This window comes from Thermobia domestica, chromosome 7 (genome assembly GCF_964235325.1).
Source record: "Thermobia domestica chromosome 7, izTheDome1.hap1.1, whole genome shotgun sequence".
NCBI classification, from domain to species: domain Eukaryota; kingdom Metazoa; phylum Arthropoda; class Insecta; order Zygentoma; family Lepismatidae; genus Thermobia; species Thermobia domestica.
Window position 1 is genome coordinate 86,855,886 of NC_137460.1, and position 15,497 is coordinate 86,871,382.

Here is a 15,497-nt window from a genome sequence, read left to right on the forward strand (position 1 = left end):
CAAGGGAATACACTGTAAAAGACCTGCATATATTATTATCTAACTTCAATATTTAAACCCTTTCTATTTTTCTTATTTTACTGTATTCTTTTAAAAACAACAATGCCTTATATTTTCCTTTTTGATATAACTATATCTGATTGAGTTAGCTAGGCTACATGTATATTTCGTTACAATTTTAATTCTTTAAACAAACTTATACGCACACTCAATTTTCTATGATAAATTCTATTTCCAATTATTACAAGAGATCTTATTTTTCGCTTATAATTTATGAACCCAGTTGAATACAGATATTCAATTCCATTGTTTGAAAAACATCTTGTTATATACATATAGTTATAAATATAATGGAGGGCCTGTAATAAGTTACGATGTACCTAGGTATAAGGTAGTAACTGACGATGCATGTGCAGCGTCTGGCTGTTGTTAGAGGTGTGTTAGATGATAATGTGTAGTACATTAGGCAGGGCAAAATAAAGACGCCTGTTGAAGCGAACAGAGGTGGTGAAACAAAATAGAAAATTTCATTGACTATCAGAGGCCAAATTATAGGTGCGCAGTTAGTTGCTGCAAGTCCATCAAGGTTGGTCCATCAAGGTTGCCAGTTTGTTGCGTGTGTCGCGAGGAACTATGTCTAAGGTAATGGCAGCTTACAGAGCTCAAGGCAAAACCACATTGGTGAAGGCTAAGTGGATGGAAAAGAAGTCTCAGTGACAATAATCGCTAAGAATTTCACAGAAATTTCATCAGAGTTGTTCTGAGAGCGAAAGGTGGTCCGATGCCATATTAATCTGTTAAGATGCACTTTTTCCAGGTGTTTCTATTATTTTGATAACCATCTGTAGAAAGACAACAGGTACAATGAGAATTCCTTATAATAAACGGCAAACGTCTTAGTGCATCATCCTAATTCCTAAATTGTTTTACACGAAGCTTTGCAGCCTTTGTAAACAATGCAGTCTGTAGCTGAGAGGTATTGCTAATTAAATAAGAAAATGTTTATATATAATCTTGTATAAATGAAGAAACAAAAAACAAATAGAGGGGGTAAACAAGGAGATTTAAGATGAAATGGTAGGGTTTATGATAGGACCAGGAGCCATTTACTCTCTCCTGAATCTTTGAACTAGTATATAAACGCAGACACGTATCAGCAAAAAGAAGGCAAGAACCGTACGTTAAATTTATCCTTTTATTGTAAGTTCCAGCCTGCCAGAGCTGCCTGCATCCTGCAAATCCGCAAGTCCATGAAAACCTCTGCGTTCAGAAGTAACATGAACGGCCAGAAGCTTCAGGCAAAATAATGATTTATCGATGTTGTCAACAACTTTTGGACAATGTCAAACATGACCGATACGAACAGATTGTGAAAACCCTGGCCAAAAAGAAAAATATCTAATGAGTTTGAAGTTAAATTTCCTCCATCTCACCTTGACTATTTTCCATGAAATTTAGATACACTGAGCAAAGAACAGGGAGAGAGGTTCCACCAAGATATCAAAGATATGAAAATGAAGTTCAAAATCAGGGTTAATGGAATGCGTCCATGATGGTAGATAATTTAGTGTCCAGTTCATCAGTGATGCTATATAATAAATACAGCTTAATGTGAAGTCCGAATCACATGAGCTCCTATCGGAAATCAAACTACCTAATACGCATACGTTAACCATATAGCCACGAGGGAGCTCGAGTTAACCCACATAAGTTTGAAGAAAACAAACGTATGCCATTAAATGATAGAGTATGTCATTTGTATTTGGTAAGCTTTACACAACCTCAAGCTTCTTTGAATGTTTTAACACTTATCTTCACTAAATCTTGTTGTTGGTTGTCAGTGTTATATACACTTCATATTGTCATTGATATGAATATATATCAGAAATCAGTAGGATATTAATCATTCCAGCTGCATATTGTGAAAATACTTACTAAGTATGGACAGACAATTCGCTGATTTTAAAACAGCAGACCGAAATTAGATAAGAACACATCTTTCACTTTTGCTGCAAAACAAATTCCAATTAACAGAACTGTGACTATTACTAGTTATTATTAGAGCTAGGAATTTAGGTGCAAAATTTCTGCTAAAGAAGTGCAAATTTGAAATGTAAATGTTTATTCGAAACAGCACCAAAACTAATTATACCATATATAAGTTTCAGAACATAATGTTATTAAAGTCACAAGTCCAGAAAACTGTTGACGCAGGTAACATTTAACATTAATATATACAGTATGCGGCAAAATAAACAGTACTGAAATTCGCGTGCAAATGGCGCGCGGGCGCAATGTGGTATGAGCTGTGCGCGCCACATTGTACAGGGTTTGTCCGGAAAGTAATAGGACTGAGTCGATTTAAAAAAAAATTATTGAGCCAATCGTTACAATTCTTTAAAAACTTTCAAAATAGGCTCCTTCTGCGTCGATGCAGCGCTGCCAGCGCGATTTCCAAGCATTGAAGGAAGTCATTCTCCGGAATAGCCTTGAGAGCCGCGGTGCAAGCTGCTTGGATCCCCTCTGTCATCTCAAAATGCTTGCCTTTCATCGGGCGTTTCAGGCAAGGAAACAAAAAGAAGTCCGGGGGGGGCACATCTGGGCTGTAGGGAGCTACGGAAGCGTTGGGATGCCGGCCTTGGTCAGATAGCTGTTCACAAGAAAGGCGGTGTGAGCCGGGGCGTTGTCGTGGTGCAGCTTCCAGTCGGCTCCGATGTCTGGTCGGACCCGATTGACCCTTCGTTTGAGTCTCTTGAGCACTTCCACGTAAAACTTGGCGTTGACGGTTTGTCCAGGAGGAACAAATTCATGGTGGACGATGCCTTTGATGTCAAAAAAGACAATGAGCATCGTTTTCACTTTGGATTTGCTCATTCTTCCCTTTCTTGGGCGAGGAGACGCCGGCGTGTGCCACTCGGAAGATTGACTCTTTGTCTCGGGATCATACTCAAAGATCCATCATTCGTCACCTGTGATTACGTTATTAAAAAATTGGGGGTCACTTTCACACATGTTCAAACTTTCTTGGCACAATTCCACTCGCCGCAATTTCTGGTCGTCAGTGAGCACTTTTGGGACAATCTTCGCACACACCTTGCGCATGTTCAAATGCTCCGTCACAATTTCATGAACCACAGTTTTTGGTAAATTTAACATCTGGGCAATTAAACGAATACTTAGTCGACGGTCTGAATTCAAAACTTCGCGCACACGAGTCACATTGTCGGTGTTTGTCGAAGTCGAAGGTCTTCCAGCACGGTCTTCATCGGCGACCTCTTCCCGGCCCTCCGAATAGGCCTTGTGCCACCGAAACACACCACTTCTTGCTAAATCATCATCTGGGTAAGCCTGCTTGATCATATCAAACGTCTCTGTCGCAGATTTACCGATTTTAACACAGAATTTAATTGTGTATCTCTGCTCTAACGAACGCTGCATTTTCGGCTTGCACCACTCACAGAAACACGTCGCGCGAAAAAGCCTGTCCTGACTCTCCGTGAGCTCGGAGACAACTGACTAGCCGCTCGTTCGTTAGCTAGGAACGCCCTCTACCGGATCCACTCGGTGCGCGCACGCTCCGAAGTACAGTCATGGCGGAATAAAATCAGTCCTATTACTTCCCGGACAAACCCTGTATGCTTAGCTGTGTGTGGACTAGCGGAGTATGCACTTGGAGCGAAGATAATGTTACTCACAACAGAGAACTGTTGTGGGTTTATTTTAGAGCACTATTTCGGCTCATACGGTGTGGGCCAGCATCTCACTGCAGGAGATGAGTGGAGATTCCTCCATGTGGGGTATACTAAAGGAAGCAATTTTCCGAATAGATTAATAGTCTACGAAGCAATTTTCCGAATAGATTAATAGTCTACCACTGTACTGGAGTTAAGATAGAAGATTCGATCATTTGTTTTGTTGTTCCAGCAAGCCATATTCACTAACGTGTTCATCGATCTACAGAACGGCTATAAAGAATGTTGGACGTAATGGTCAACATTTTGAACACGTGATGTACAGGCTAGATTCCTCTTAAATTTACAATATGTGTTGAGTAACAATTAGTTGACATCCTTTTGACATTTCTTGTTTCATTACGTTATACAAAAAAAATAAAATAAAATAAATAAATGTCAACGATATGATTTCAGTACTGTTTGTTTTGCCGCATACTGTATTTGTTTCAGTGAGGCTGCATCTCCGGCCACTAAGCAAGGCTCATGGCAATATATTATGCATACGTGCCCTCGGCGGGGAGACCCAGGTTCGATTACCAGTGGGAGTTCATATGGTTCGGATCTCACGTTAAGCTGTAGGTCTACGCCTCATATAGCCTCGGTGCTAAGCGAGACGTAAGTACAAATCAACCAATCCGGTCACTAAATAAATATTTGTATCTACAAAAGCACTCAACAATAGCGATGAGTTATAGCTCTGAATGACCAGTTCGATGTTACCGTCTTTACTTCCTATTCAATGGCTTTCGCCTAACGGGACTGCACTGAAACAAAAGTAATATATGCTGCACATGTTTCATTGTTATAGAAATAAAACGCGGAAAAGAAGAAAAAAAGTGCGAAAAGGGGATAACACTAAGAAAAGATGCAAAAAGGTGTTTGTATGAAAATAAAGTGCAAACAAGATGCAACCAAAACACAATTAGCAGTATTTATTTAATGTTTTCTTCGTAAGTCAAGCTACACCAGTCGTTCCCAACCTTTTCAGACTGACGACATACTTTACTGAATGTTCACAACATAGCGACACACTTGTTAGAATTTTTGTTAATGACTGTAAAAACTTAAGTTTCAATAAAGTAGTGACTATGTCGTACTGGGTATTGTTGCTGTCCCTAAAGGCGTTGACTAGTACAGTCCGTCTCAAAATTGATTTCAACTAATTTTTAAATGCTTCAAAATCTTTAAATTCTAAAATTTCGCGACATATCGGTTAGGAACCACTGCATTCCAATATCGAAACGTATTAAGAAATTAGACAAAAATTTTAATTCAATGAGAAGTCCTTCATTAATTACAAAATATTTTAATGTGGCGTATGAGTATTAAATAAGGTTTTCACTGTGACTTCCCCACATCAGCTAACTATTTTATGTTTAAGACAGTTTAAGTATAGCACTGTCCTTTCCTGTTCCATTAGAAAAAAAATGAAATGAAATCTTTGAGTTTTACGTCCCATGGTTATGCCGGTTAGGCTAAAGGAGACGGTGATGATGAGTAATGAATGAAATGGTGGAATGAAGAAAGTGGGAGGAAACGGGAGAACCCCGAGAAAACCCACGCACCAGACCTGTTCCATTAGAGTTTGTTTTAATTCTTTAACCCACATCGATAGTTTCGGCTATCCTTTTGAGAAACAAGTATGTTTACGTATGTAACTTGGATCAGAATTTGATCGAGGAAACAAGTATTATCTAACGTAAATACCTGTAGTTCTTCGTAGCTGATTATTTACAAAGAATACTGAAAACCCTACAAGAACATTGAAGTCCCTAAAATATATGGCTTCCTAGTTATTAACAATAAAACAGATATACTATGACGAATCATACTAACTGGAAATGATAAACGAAAACAGGAAAACGATTTTTTTTTTTTATCGCGCAAGGTCTAATGTTTCCTTAAGGTTCCTTCAAAAGGTTATTTATTGCATAGATTAGCTTGGGTAGTGATTTCTGCTTTTTCGGAGCTCTAGCAAGAGACAAGATTTGTTTTTATATATAGTAGTTGTTCCCCCTTCAAGCCTTCGGCTTGCTGTACAGTGTAGGTTAAAATTGTAATTAATTAAAAGTTTTAATTCTTGATATGTAACTTTTTTTTTTCAATTAACTTGCGGCTACACAAATATCAAAGCTTAAATCTTAATGGTGATGATCGTAACGGCCTGATAATGGTAGTATGCTTAATGTGGTTTGTTAAATATTGCACTGTCCTAAAGGCAAACAATAACAATTGTCTGTAATGTATATAAGGTTGCTTAGTTACTAAATTATATTGTGCTTGATACGAAATAAATACTTACGGACTTTATATAAGTAATTACGATCTTATTTACATTTAGTACAACCCTTGTGTTAATAATGAACAGCAAAGCACGTTCATGTTAAGCATTATCACTATCCATTTTGGAGCGGCCACCGGTCACTATTAGGAAATATGTTATTATCGTTTTTTTTTTTTATCGTTTTATAAATCCTAAATGGGTAAAACCACTACACATTAAAAAATTTGAACGGAAAGAAGAAAGAGAAAGAAAAAAAATTTAGTATATCAAAAGTTGTTTAACCCAGAACGCGCAATTAACTCCTGCACAAAAAGAAGGATTCAGATTCTTCCTAGAGTAGTATACCAGCCAGGAGATCCGTGAAAACTGTTCATTTCACTGGTATATCTATATATCTATATTAAAATGCTACAATAGCAATTAAAAGTGCCCGAGTTCCAACCTATAACTTTAGCTTTCAAATCTTTCATTTACGGTTATGTGTGATTTCACGTTTAACAGAGAAACAGTTTAAGTATTTGTAATTTAAATAATCTAAATTAGTTAACTATAACTTTTTCATAAAGTTTATGATATGAAATCAGTGTTCAAGACCTTTGTATTTTAATAAGCCTTCTCCAAAATGAATGCAAATGAACTATGCTGCCATCTCCGGCTATCACATCTAGCCATGGAAAGGAATACAATTACACTATAACTACTTCTCGATGATGATTCATGAAATATATACATATGAAATGCAACTACAAATGAAAAAAAATCTAAGTGACCGACTATGGGTATCACAATGGAACGTATTTTTAGCAATCTACATATCAAGATCTACAGTTGAGAGACAAAACATTTACGTTCTTGATCAGCACCATCATTTAATCTAATCAGAATGTCAATTGCAAGTCAGTCTTATTATAGGAAGGGCAGCAAACTGGCTGAATTCCCACTGAAAAGATACATGAGGCTAACTTATATTTTCCATGACTTCTTTTAACATTTATATAATAATAATAATTATTTCCCAATGTGACGGAACGAAACTATGCCAATTCTGACTAATAAGAACACTGACAACGGAAAGAAATTTGTTTAAAGTTGACATTATATTAAGACCAAACGTTATAAACTGTAACAATGGATTTCATTCTCTAGAAAGGAATAGCGAAGTGGAGACATTTATAGGAGCTGGATAAGATGTGTGACGCAATACTAATTTAGCTAGACATAATAATATGAGACATTTACATATTTAATTGAGCTGAGATTATCGCCACAGTTACTGCCCATACACTATATCACCACAGTAACATTATGATTGTAGCTCAATCGGCACCATCTTGGCCTGGCAACTTCAGCCCCTATTTAATAAAAATTTAGAAATTCTTGGGATTACCTAGAATGCAGTAAGTTTAAAAACAGGTGTAAGATTCCGGATATTGCGAGGTTCCAAATCTGGAGGTAATCACTTCAGTTTCAGACACCCATCCTGTCTGGACTTTTACCACTGCTCAGTTTTCATCCACATCAACATGACGGACTAAAAGACACAATGTTTTCTTGGTGGCAGCCGAAATAGGTTAAATGAATTTTTATGGAAACCTCCTCGAACACCAAATACAATAAAGGTTCACCCTAAATATCAATTTAGCCATTTCCCAATACAGCGATTTTTCTGCTTTAATTTTCCAAATTACAGGAGGCTCCAGCCACCACTGGTAACTATCATTTTCTTTCTTCTTCTATATACATATGACATAACTACTCGCACACCATTGGTAACTATATCATTTTCTTTCTTCTTCTATATACATGACATAACTACTCGCACAAGGTAACTATGTATAGTAATTATTTTTAAACACCTACAAATTGTTCGTTATTGTAACCATACATATCCTAATGTTATTATTAAAATTACATCCTATCCCTTTTTCTACTAAACTTTAACTTCCAAATCACGTTTAGAATAATTTCATTTCACCCGCTTATTTGTGTCTGGTAACAACAGACATTTTTTTAAAAAACAAAAGCGTATTAATTGTTGTTGATTGTTGAATATCAATTACCGTCATCAGCCTCAAGCTTCTTTAACGCGAAAAAGATGATACTAAATGTACACTCATAACCTTCATTATAAATACGAATTCTGGTAAGCATTGAAATATTATAAAACTTTTACTGTGTGCGCAATCCAATTCACCAATTTATTATTTACATCTTATGTCGGTCTTAATTACTAATTTACGTTATTTTGATGTTCAGATTTAATATAACTTGTCAATGTCAATATTATTGCGGTAATCTTTACGAAAGTGACATCACGCAAATTGGCTTGTTCACTTTCACGCGAACACTATTAAGTCAACAATTGCCTACGGCTTAGGTTAAGAATAACAACACGAAAGCAAGTATAGTGAATCCAAGAAACAATCAATGGAAAATTAACCTAACAACCAATACACTTCAATAAACATATTAACGGTAACAACGCTGCACTAATCAACTATACGGCAGACACATAATAATAACACAGACAATAAATAAAACAAAATATCAATGTACCGTTACCGGTAAACCGGTACGTTACAAATAGTGTTACTCACGGACTGAGATGTTTTTATTTTAAATAAGGATTGTATATCATAAACACACATTCAAGTTGAAGTGCTCCACCTTACCTTGTATTCCTTCTCGAACCTGACAATAGAAAGGCCATGTGGGAAATTAAAAAGTAACCTCTTGATGTTTTCTTCGATATTTGGTTTAACATCTAATTCAAAGTAACATGACACAACTGGAAAAAGAAAAGTTTCTTGTTAAAATTATTGACTGAGTTTGTATATAGTTGTTAAATTACAATTTGCAGTATATTATGTTCTCATCACATTTTAAGTGTGTTCACTACTTGTTTTCTGTACTATCGTAGTCATGAATGGAAGCTCCACTAATTTTAGATGCTTGTAACAATCTTACCTGTGGAATTTCATTCAGGATTTTAAGTTGTTGAGGTGAATTAAAAATAACGAAAAAAAAAAAGAAAGCATGTTCAGATAAAAAGTGGGGCGGGGCGGGGGGCAGCGATTAATGCTGCATTAAACAAAAATGAATTGACAGACGCAGTAACAATGTGTACAGTTGCCTAGCCTACTGCCTTTAACATATATACGATTCATAATATTTAGCAAATCGACTATTTCATCAGATAATTTAAACTGGAGAACGGTCTGTTCTCCAATAAACTTTAGGTGAGTATGGATTGATACTCAAAGCCATAAGTAAGTATTTCGTTAGAGAAAGTCATTTGTTATTAATACTATTTCCTTCTAACATGCATTGCTAATGTAGCACATAGTGTCTTAATAGCTGTTAGCAGAAATGTATTATTAGTACTAGCATACGAGATAAGGCGAGTGGGGAAGAGAGACGAGCAAGGCCTTGAAAAGGAATGTTTTGTAATTTATTATAAGGATGGAAAGTGTTTTTATTGACTGACAAAGCGTATGGAATACATATTTAAAGGACTGACAAAGCGTATGGAATACATATTTAAAGATCTGAATAGTACGCATCTAAATCTGTCCGATAATTTGAATTAGGATTAGGAATTAGATTTCTGGGCTTTCGGCATCTACAGCCATGTTAGTCCGTCACGTACGAGGGATGATATTCCTCGGTGATCACAATACCTCAGGAAGTGAGGAAGGAATAAACTGACCTGGGACCATTATGTGAAGTACCACTGCGGCATTCTTCGAGTAAATGGGGAAAACTAGAAAATCTTACTGAGGATGGCTGACTTTAAAAAGCTTTTATACTTTTTCAAACGAGTATCGCACCGGGAATCGAACTCGGAACTGCTCGCAACAACGCTACGCGAGGCCCGTTAAGTATTTCGGATACATACTTGAGTACCTTTTATAAGGAACGAAGATGCTGCATACATGTCATGCAGAAGGTTCTTCACATACTTCGCAAAGAGGCTAAGCCACTTTGTTCCTTGCAAAAGAGTACTCACGCATGTATCCAAAATATTGGGCATTTTTTTGCAGCCTCTAGGAATACAATTTGGTGAATATTTTCCTAATCTTAACATGTTTTTGTCTTCGTAAATATTAATTATACATTCTAGAGTATCCATTAGTAAATATAAACTATTTTCTTTATATATACAGCACATACCAGGTATAAACGCTTAAATTCAAATAATTTTCTTACACACATACAGGTCTCCCAGCAGGACACTAAAAAAATATAGGACAGTTTGGTTTCTACAATAAAATACTACGCTCTGAAGCACAGAAAAAAAAATATAAATGTATTGAAAGAAAAGGCCACCCTTCACCGGCCACCCTTCACCCGCCAACCTTCCAAGACTTTTATAGTATTTATTGCATATTTTCCGAGGTACCAACAACTTTGACTACAATGCACAAACACAAATTAGTAATGCATCTGGAAGTATTATTTCTTTAAGGATACCACATCTACATAATTTTGAATTACACTTTTCACCTTACTTTTTCTTTTGTTTTTATGATTTTTTGTGCAAACAATGGAGTTTGAACAAGGCATAGAATATAGTAAAAACACTAAAACATCCAGCTTCAATATTGTTAGAACATATTCGCACTACCTCAGAAGAAAAAGAAATAGTTAACTCTTTTTTATAGGATTACCATGGCATTTAATACATTTATACATAATTTTGAATACACGCAAAAATATTAACTATTTATCTACCTTTATACTATTCTTCTAGTTCTTTTGTTTACAGATGAACTTTATTTTGACCGTTATTTTTCATTACTTCGTATCTTTCTAATGAAAAAAGAAGACTAATAACTTATTTCTCTGTAATGAAATATTTGAACCTAATTAAATACTGAATTATTTGATCAACGTATTTCCTTCTGAAATAAATAATGTAACAGAATTTCATTCATCATATACACTTACAACAACTGTTGTACAATATAAATTTCAGGACATTTCCAGTACACTTCATAAATAATTTCCGGGATTTTCACCATTTTTCTGCTTTCCATAACTTTTCCAGGGCGTTTCCACGACACACTTTTACTTCCAAGTTTTCCAGGACGCGTGTGGGAATCCTGCTTACTATGTACAGCAATATTGGAAAGCGTTGGAATATGTTGGTGAATACCAACACACCTCCATGCCTAGCCAATACTGCTGCACACACTGCTGAAAGAAAATGCTAACACAGCTTGTGTTATAAGAAACTGGAGCATGGTAAGTTTCCTCAGCTAAGCTTCATTAGGAAAGAATAAGCACAAAGCAAACAAGCATATTGCTAATATGTAGCAATTTAGCCTTTGGCCTGTATTTTTAATAATTCAATCACTGAAAAATATAGGAAATAAAGGACAATATAAAAATATAGGACATATATAGAGCAAATATACACGAATTTCCAAAATATAGGGAAAAAAATAGGACAGCTGGGAGCCCTGCACATATCCAACGTACTTGTAGAAATTTTCCCGACATAATTTTTTAGTCTACATACCTTCCTGATCATCATCATCACCGTCACCTCTCCGGGCATTCGGCGAAACTTTCCTAGCATCAAACAACATCCAGTCACCCTGATCCTTTGCACGTTGATAATAAAATACATCACGTAGCTTTGATACAAGTTCAATCATACTAGTACATCCATAGTCTTGAAACCTAAATTCAAGACCAGTTAATTTCTGAAAGACAGAAAAAGGTAAACTGGTATTACATAGGGATCTAACGTTTATAGATTTCAACGAGCTTTCAAAAACACAGTTGCAACACAGGAATACATTGCACAACGCAGTTTTGAGTCCCCCCCCCCTTAAAAAAAAAAGTTTGGCTCTACCGCAGATTTCACTACACATAACGAATGGCAATAAGTTTAACAATTCAGATATTTTTAAATAACCATATAAAAGCAGTAAACAGCACACATTCATGTATAGATGGGCATGCTGTATAAGTTGAGTCCAGTATGACTTGTGACGATATTACCTAGAACTGAAAATTTGGGGCAAAATGACAGTGGTGGAGCTCTCATCACTGGTGCAAGGGGTCCCTGGTTTGATTCCAGATCATGTGAGTTTGTAGTGAATATCACATGCATGTTTCTACTTGGGGCCCCACATTCTCATTAAATCAATTCCCTTCATAATCATTCACTTTGATAATTCATTCGTCTCCTTTAGCCAACAGGGCATAATCGTCTGATATAAAACTGAAAGATTTATTTATTTATTTATTTTTATTTTTTTTTATTTATTTTTTACAGCTTTTATACCTTTAAAAGGGTTTTCTGTTAGATTTAGTTTGTAAGAATATATATACGAGAATAATTCGAAAGTAACCGGAGTTGTGGCGTGGCACTAGTAGTAGTGGGTGGAGTCCACCGGTATTACATCATGCAATCTGTATTTCAGTAAGCTTCAGGCTATGCTAGTATGATCATTGTATTGCCGCAAGTGTGTTGATTATAATAACTAATAACTTTCATCAAATGTGATGTACACGGAGTGAGTGTTGTATAACGCCAAAATATTATGAATGAAGGTGTTGTGCGTCAGTGGATGATATTTTTAAAAAAAGGAAGAATAACTATTCATGATAAACCGAGGAGTGTTACGTCTTCTGTAGTTAGTGATGATCTCGCCCAGAGAATTGTCGGCAAATTTGTGAGAACCGTCAATTCACAATCTTGGAATTTTCTGAACAATTTCCGAACATTTCTCGGGCTGTTCTGTACGAGGTAGCCACCGGCAAATTACGCTTCCGGAAGTTCTGTGCTCGGTAGGTACCGAAATTCTAACGGAGATCTACAAAACCAAATGAATGGCTTCCGCCTTAGACTTTCTTTTCTAGTATAACATAGAAGGGGAGAGTCTTTTGACAGCACAGTGACTAACTACGAGACTCGTGTGGCGTATGAACACAGAAACCTTCTCCAAACAAGCCAAAAGCCTATGAGACTTTATGAGTGACGACGACTATGGTGACAGTGTTTTGAGATGCTAAGGGGCTTGCTTGTCGAACTCATGAAATGTGGCACAGCAATAAATTCTTAATTTTATTGTAACTCTTTCAAGAGACTAAGAAGAGTCATCTAGGACAAACGCAGCGGTCTGCTGACATCTGGGGTTGTGTTCTTGCATGACAACGCTTGCTCACACGAGAAATTTTGCGACGGCTCAAATAGGACAGGCTTGACCATCCCTCGCAGCGCTCGGACTAAATCCTGATTTTTATCTGTTCACCCATATGACGAATTGGCTTGGGACACAGCACTTCGCTGACGAAAAAGATCTTCAAAATGCTGTCAGCTATGTTGAATTCTCAGGCGTGCGAGTTTTGTGCAGAAGGTATTTGTAAGTTGGTGAAACACTATAACAAGTTACATGGCTTACTAACTTACATGGAGGCTATGTTAAAAAAAAAAAAAAAAAAAAAAAAAAAAAAAAAAAAAAGACACCCGTACTTTTCAAATGCAAGTAAAGAGTTGTTTATATCTATGCAAGTGTTTTATTTACAGCCAAACGGAGGTTACATTCTGAATTACCCTAGTACATATATTTTTTTTATTTTTTAAATTAGTTTATTACCCTAATAAATAAATTTAAACCTATTATAAACAGACCTCTGGGAACAATTAAAAACATTATGCGTTGTTTGACTTCAAGCATAGTTATACTATGAGGTATGGGCGTATAGCTTAATGTGGGATCCAAACCACAGGACTTCACACCGAGAATCAAACCCGGGTCTTCCAAGTCTAAAGTTCAATGTGTTCCTCGCTCCCCAATACTTCAAGTTCAAATTATCTTTTTTTAATGAATTAAATTTCAAAGTAATAAAATAATTTACGAAAATACAAAATGTTGTTCCCCTTCTATACGGGCGCGTGATAAGACAGTAGGGTCAGAAAGACTACTGTAACGGCTCATCATCATGTAATCAGGTATTCTGCCATTATTGGCAGGTCCCTTGCCGCAACTGAGAAGCTTCCACGCTCCACGGTCTTTCGCTAACCTCTTCGTCTTCACGTATGATGTTTGTTTCCGTTTTGATATTGTCCATGAATTGTAGCCTCCTTTGTCCCTCCATCTCTTTCCTGCCAACATATCCTCTAGCACGTCCCTCATGATACAATTTCTTCTTAGCTAATGTCCTAACCAGTTTCTCTTATCAATAATCTAAAATTGCTTTCTTCTTCTCCACTATTTCTAGCATCCTCTCATTAGTTTTCCGCTCGACAGCAAATTCTCTCCATTCTTCTCCACACTCACATTACGAAAGCTTCCAGTCGTTTTTCATCATTTTTGCATAATGTCCATGTTTCTGCCCTATACAGTGCAATAATCCACATGAAGCATTTTATGAGTCTTTTTCACAATTCTTTATTCAAGACAACACAAAATAGACTTTTCCTCCTCTTAAGGACTTCTTTCACCACTCCTATCCTTACTTCTATTTCACGTTCACATTTCTTATAATCAGTAATAATATTACCTAGATGTCCAAAACTAGACATTTGTTCTATTTCTCCGCTCCTACTTCTTTATTTGACTCCGACACCTTCGTTCCAATCTTCTTTTGTCTTTCTAACATTTATTTTCATCCCACATTCTTCACAGTCCTTACTCAAGTTTTCTAACATCTTATTGATTTTCTTTTTAGATTCCACAACAAGCGATATCATCATCTGCAAATCGTATACATCTCATTATTCTACCTCCTACCGATATCCTGTCTTTATTATGTAGGCTCTTCTTCACTATCTCTTCTACACAGATATTAAATAATGTTGGCGAAAAACAGCATGTCTGTAGAACTTTCTTTCCAATTACACTCTCCTCTGTTTTTCTTACCCTATTCTAACACTTATTTGTTGGTTCATTTGTAAGTTTCTTACGACTCTTTGATCTTTACATTTCAACCCAACTTTCTTTAGAACACCCAAGAATAATTCCCAATTCACGCGGTGGAAAACCTTTTCTAGATCAATAAATTTAACACACACTTCTTCACATCCATATGCATCTCTTGTGCCCTTACCTCTTCTGCTATTCCTCCTGAACTTCTTAATTTGTTCTTCCATACAACCTTCTGTTCAGTATATGAAGCAAAATTTTTGTTGCATGCGATACGACACTAATAGTTTTATAATAATCTCATCTCTCTGGGTTTGATTTCTTAGCCATCGGTCATGATCGTCTTCAGGAAGTTTTTTGGCCACTCTCCTGTTTCATATATTTCATTGCAGAGTCGGAACATTTTTTTCTTGCCCTTGTTTCCCATATTTCGAATAAACTCGATTGGTATATTTTCTATCCCGGTTGCATTTCCATTCCTAATCTCGGATATAAGTTTTTCAAACTCATCCCGAGTAATACTAAACACTATATCTTCCTCACATACTTCGTTTTCTGCTTCAACATCTAGGCCACACGGTTCATCCCTCGTATAAT

At 36.3% G+C, this 15,497-nt stretch overlaps 1 protein-coding gene across 1 annotated transcript in view; it reads right to left on the reverse strand.

The window, feature by feature from the left end:
• The window catches only part of LOC145690265 (tudor domain-containing protein 5-like), a gene marked incomplete in the record, with an annotated part of 128,683 nt that overhangs the window by 80,357 nt on the left and 32,829 nt on the right, over nucleotides 1-15,497 (reverse strand). The window contains 2 exon segments of the mRNA XM_081764994.1: nucleotides 8,691-8,806; nucleotides 11,543-11,729. Of these exon segments, the coding sequence (XP_081621120.1) occupies nucleotides 8,691-8,806; nucleotides 11,543-11,729 (303 nt within the window).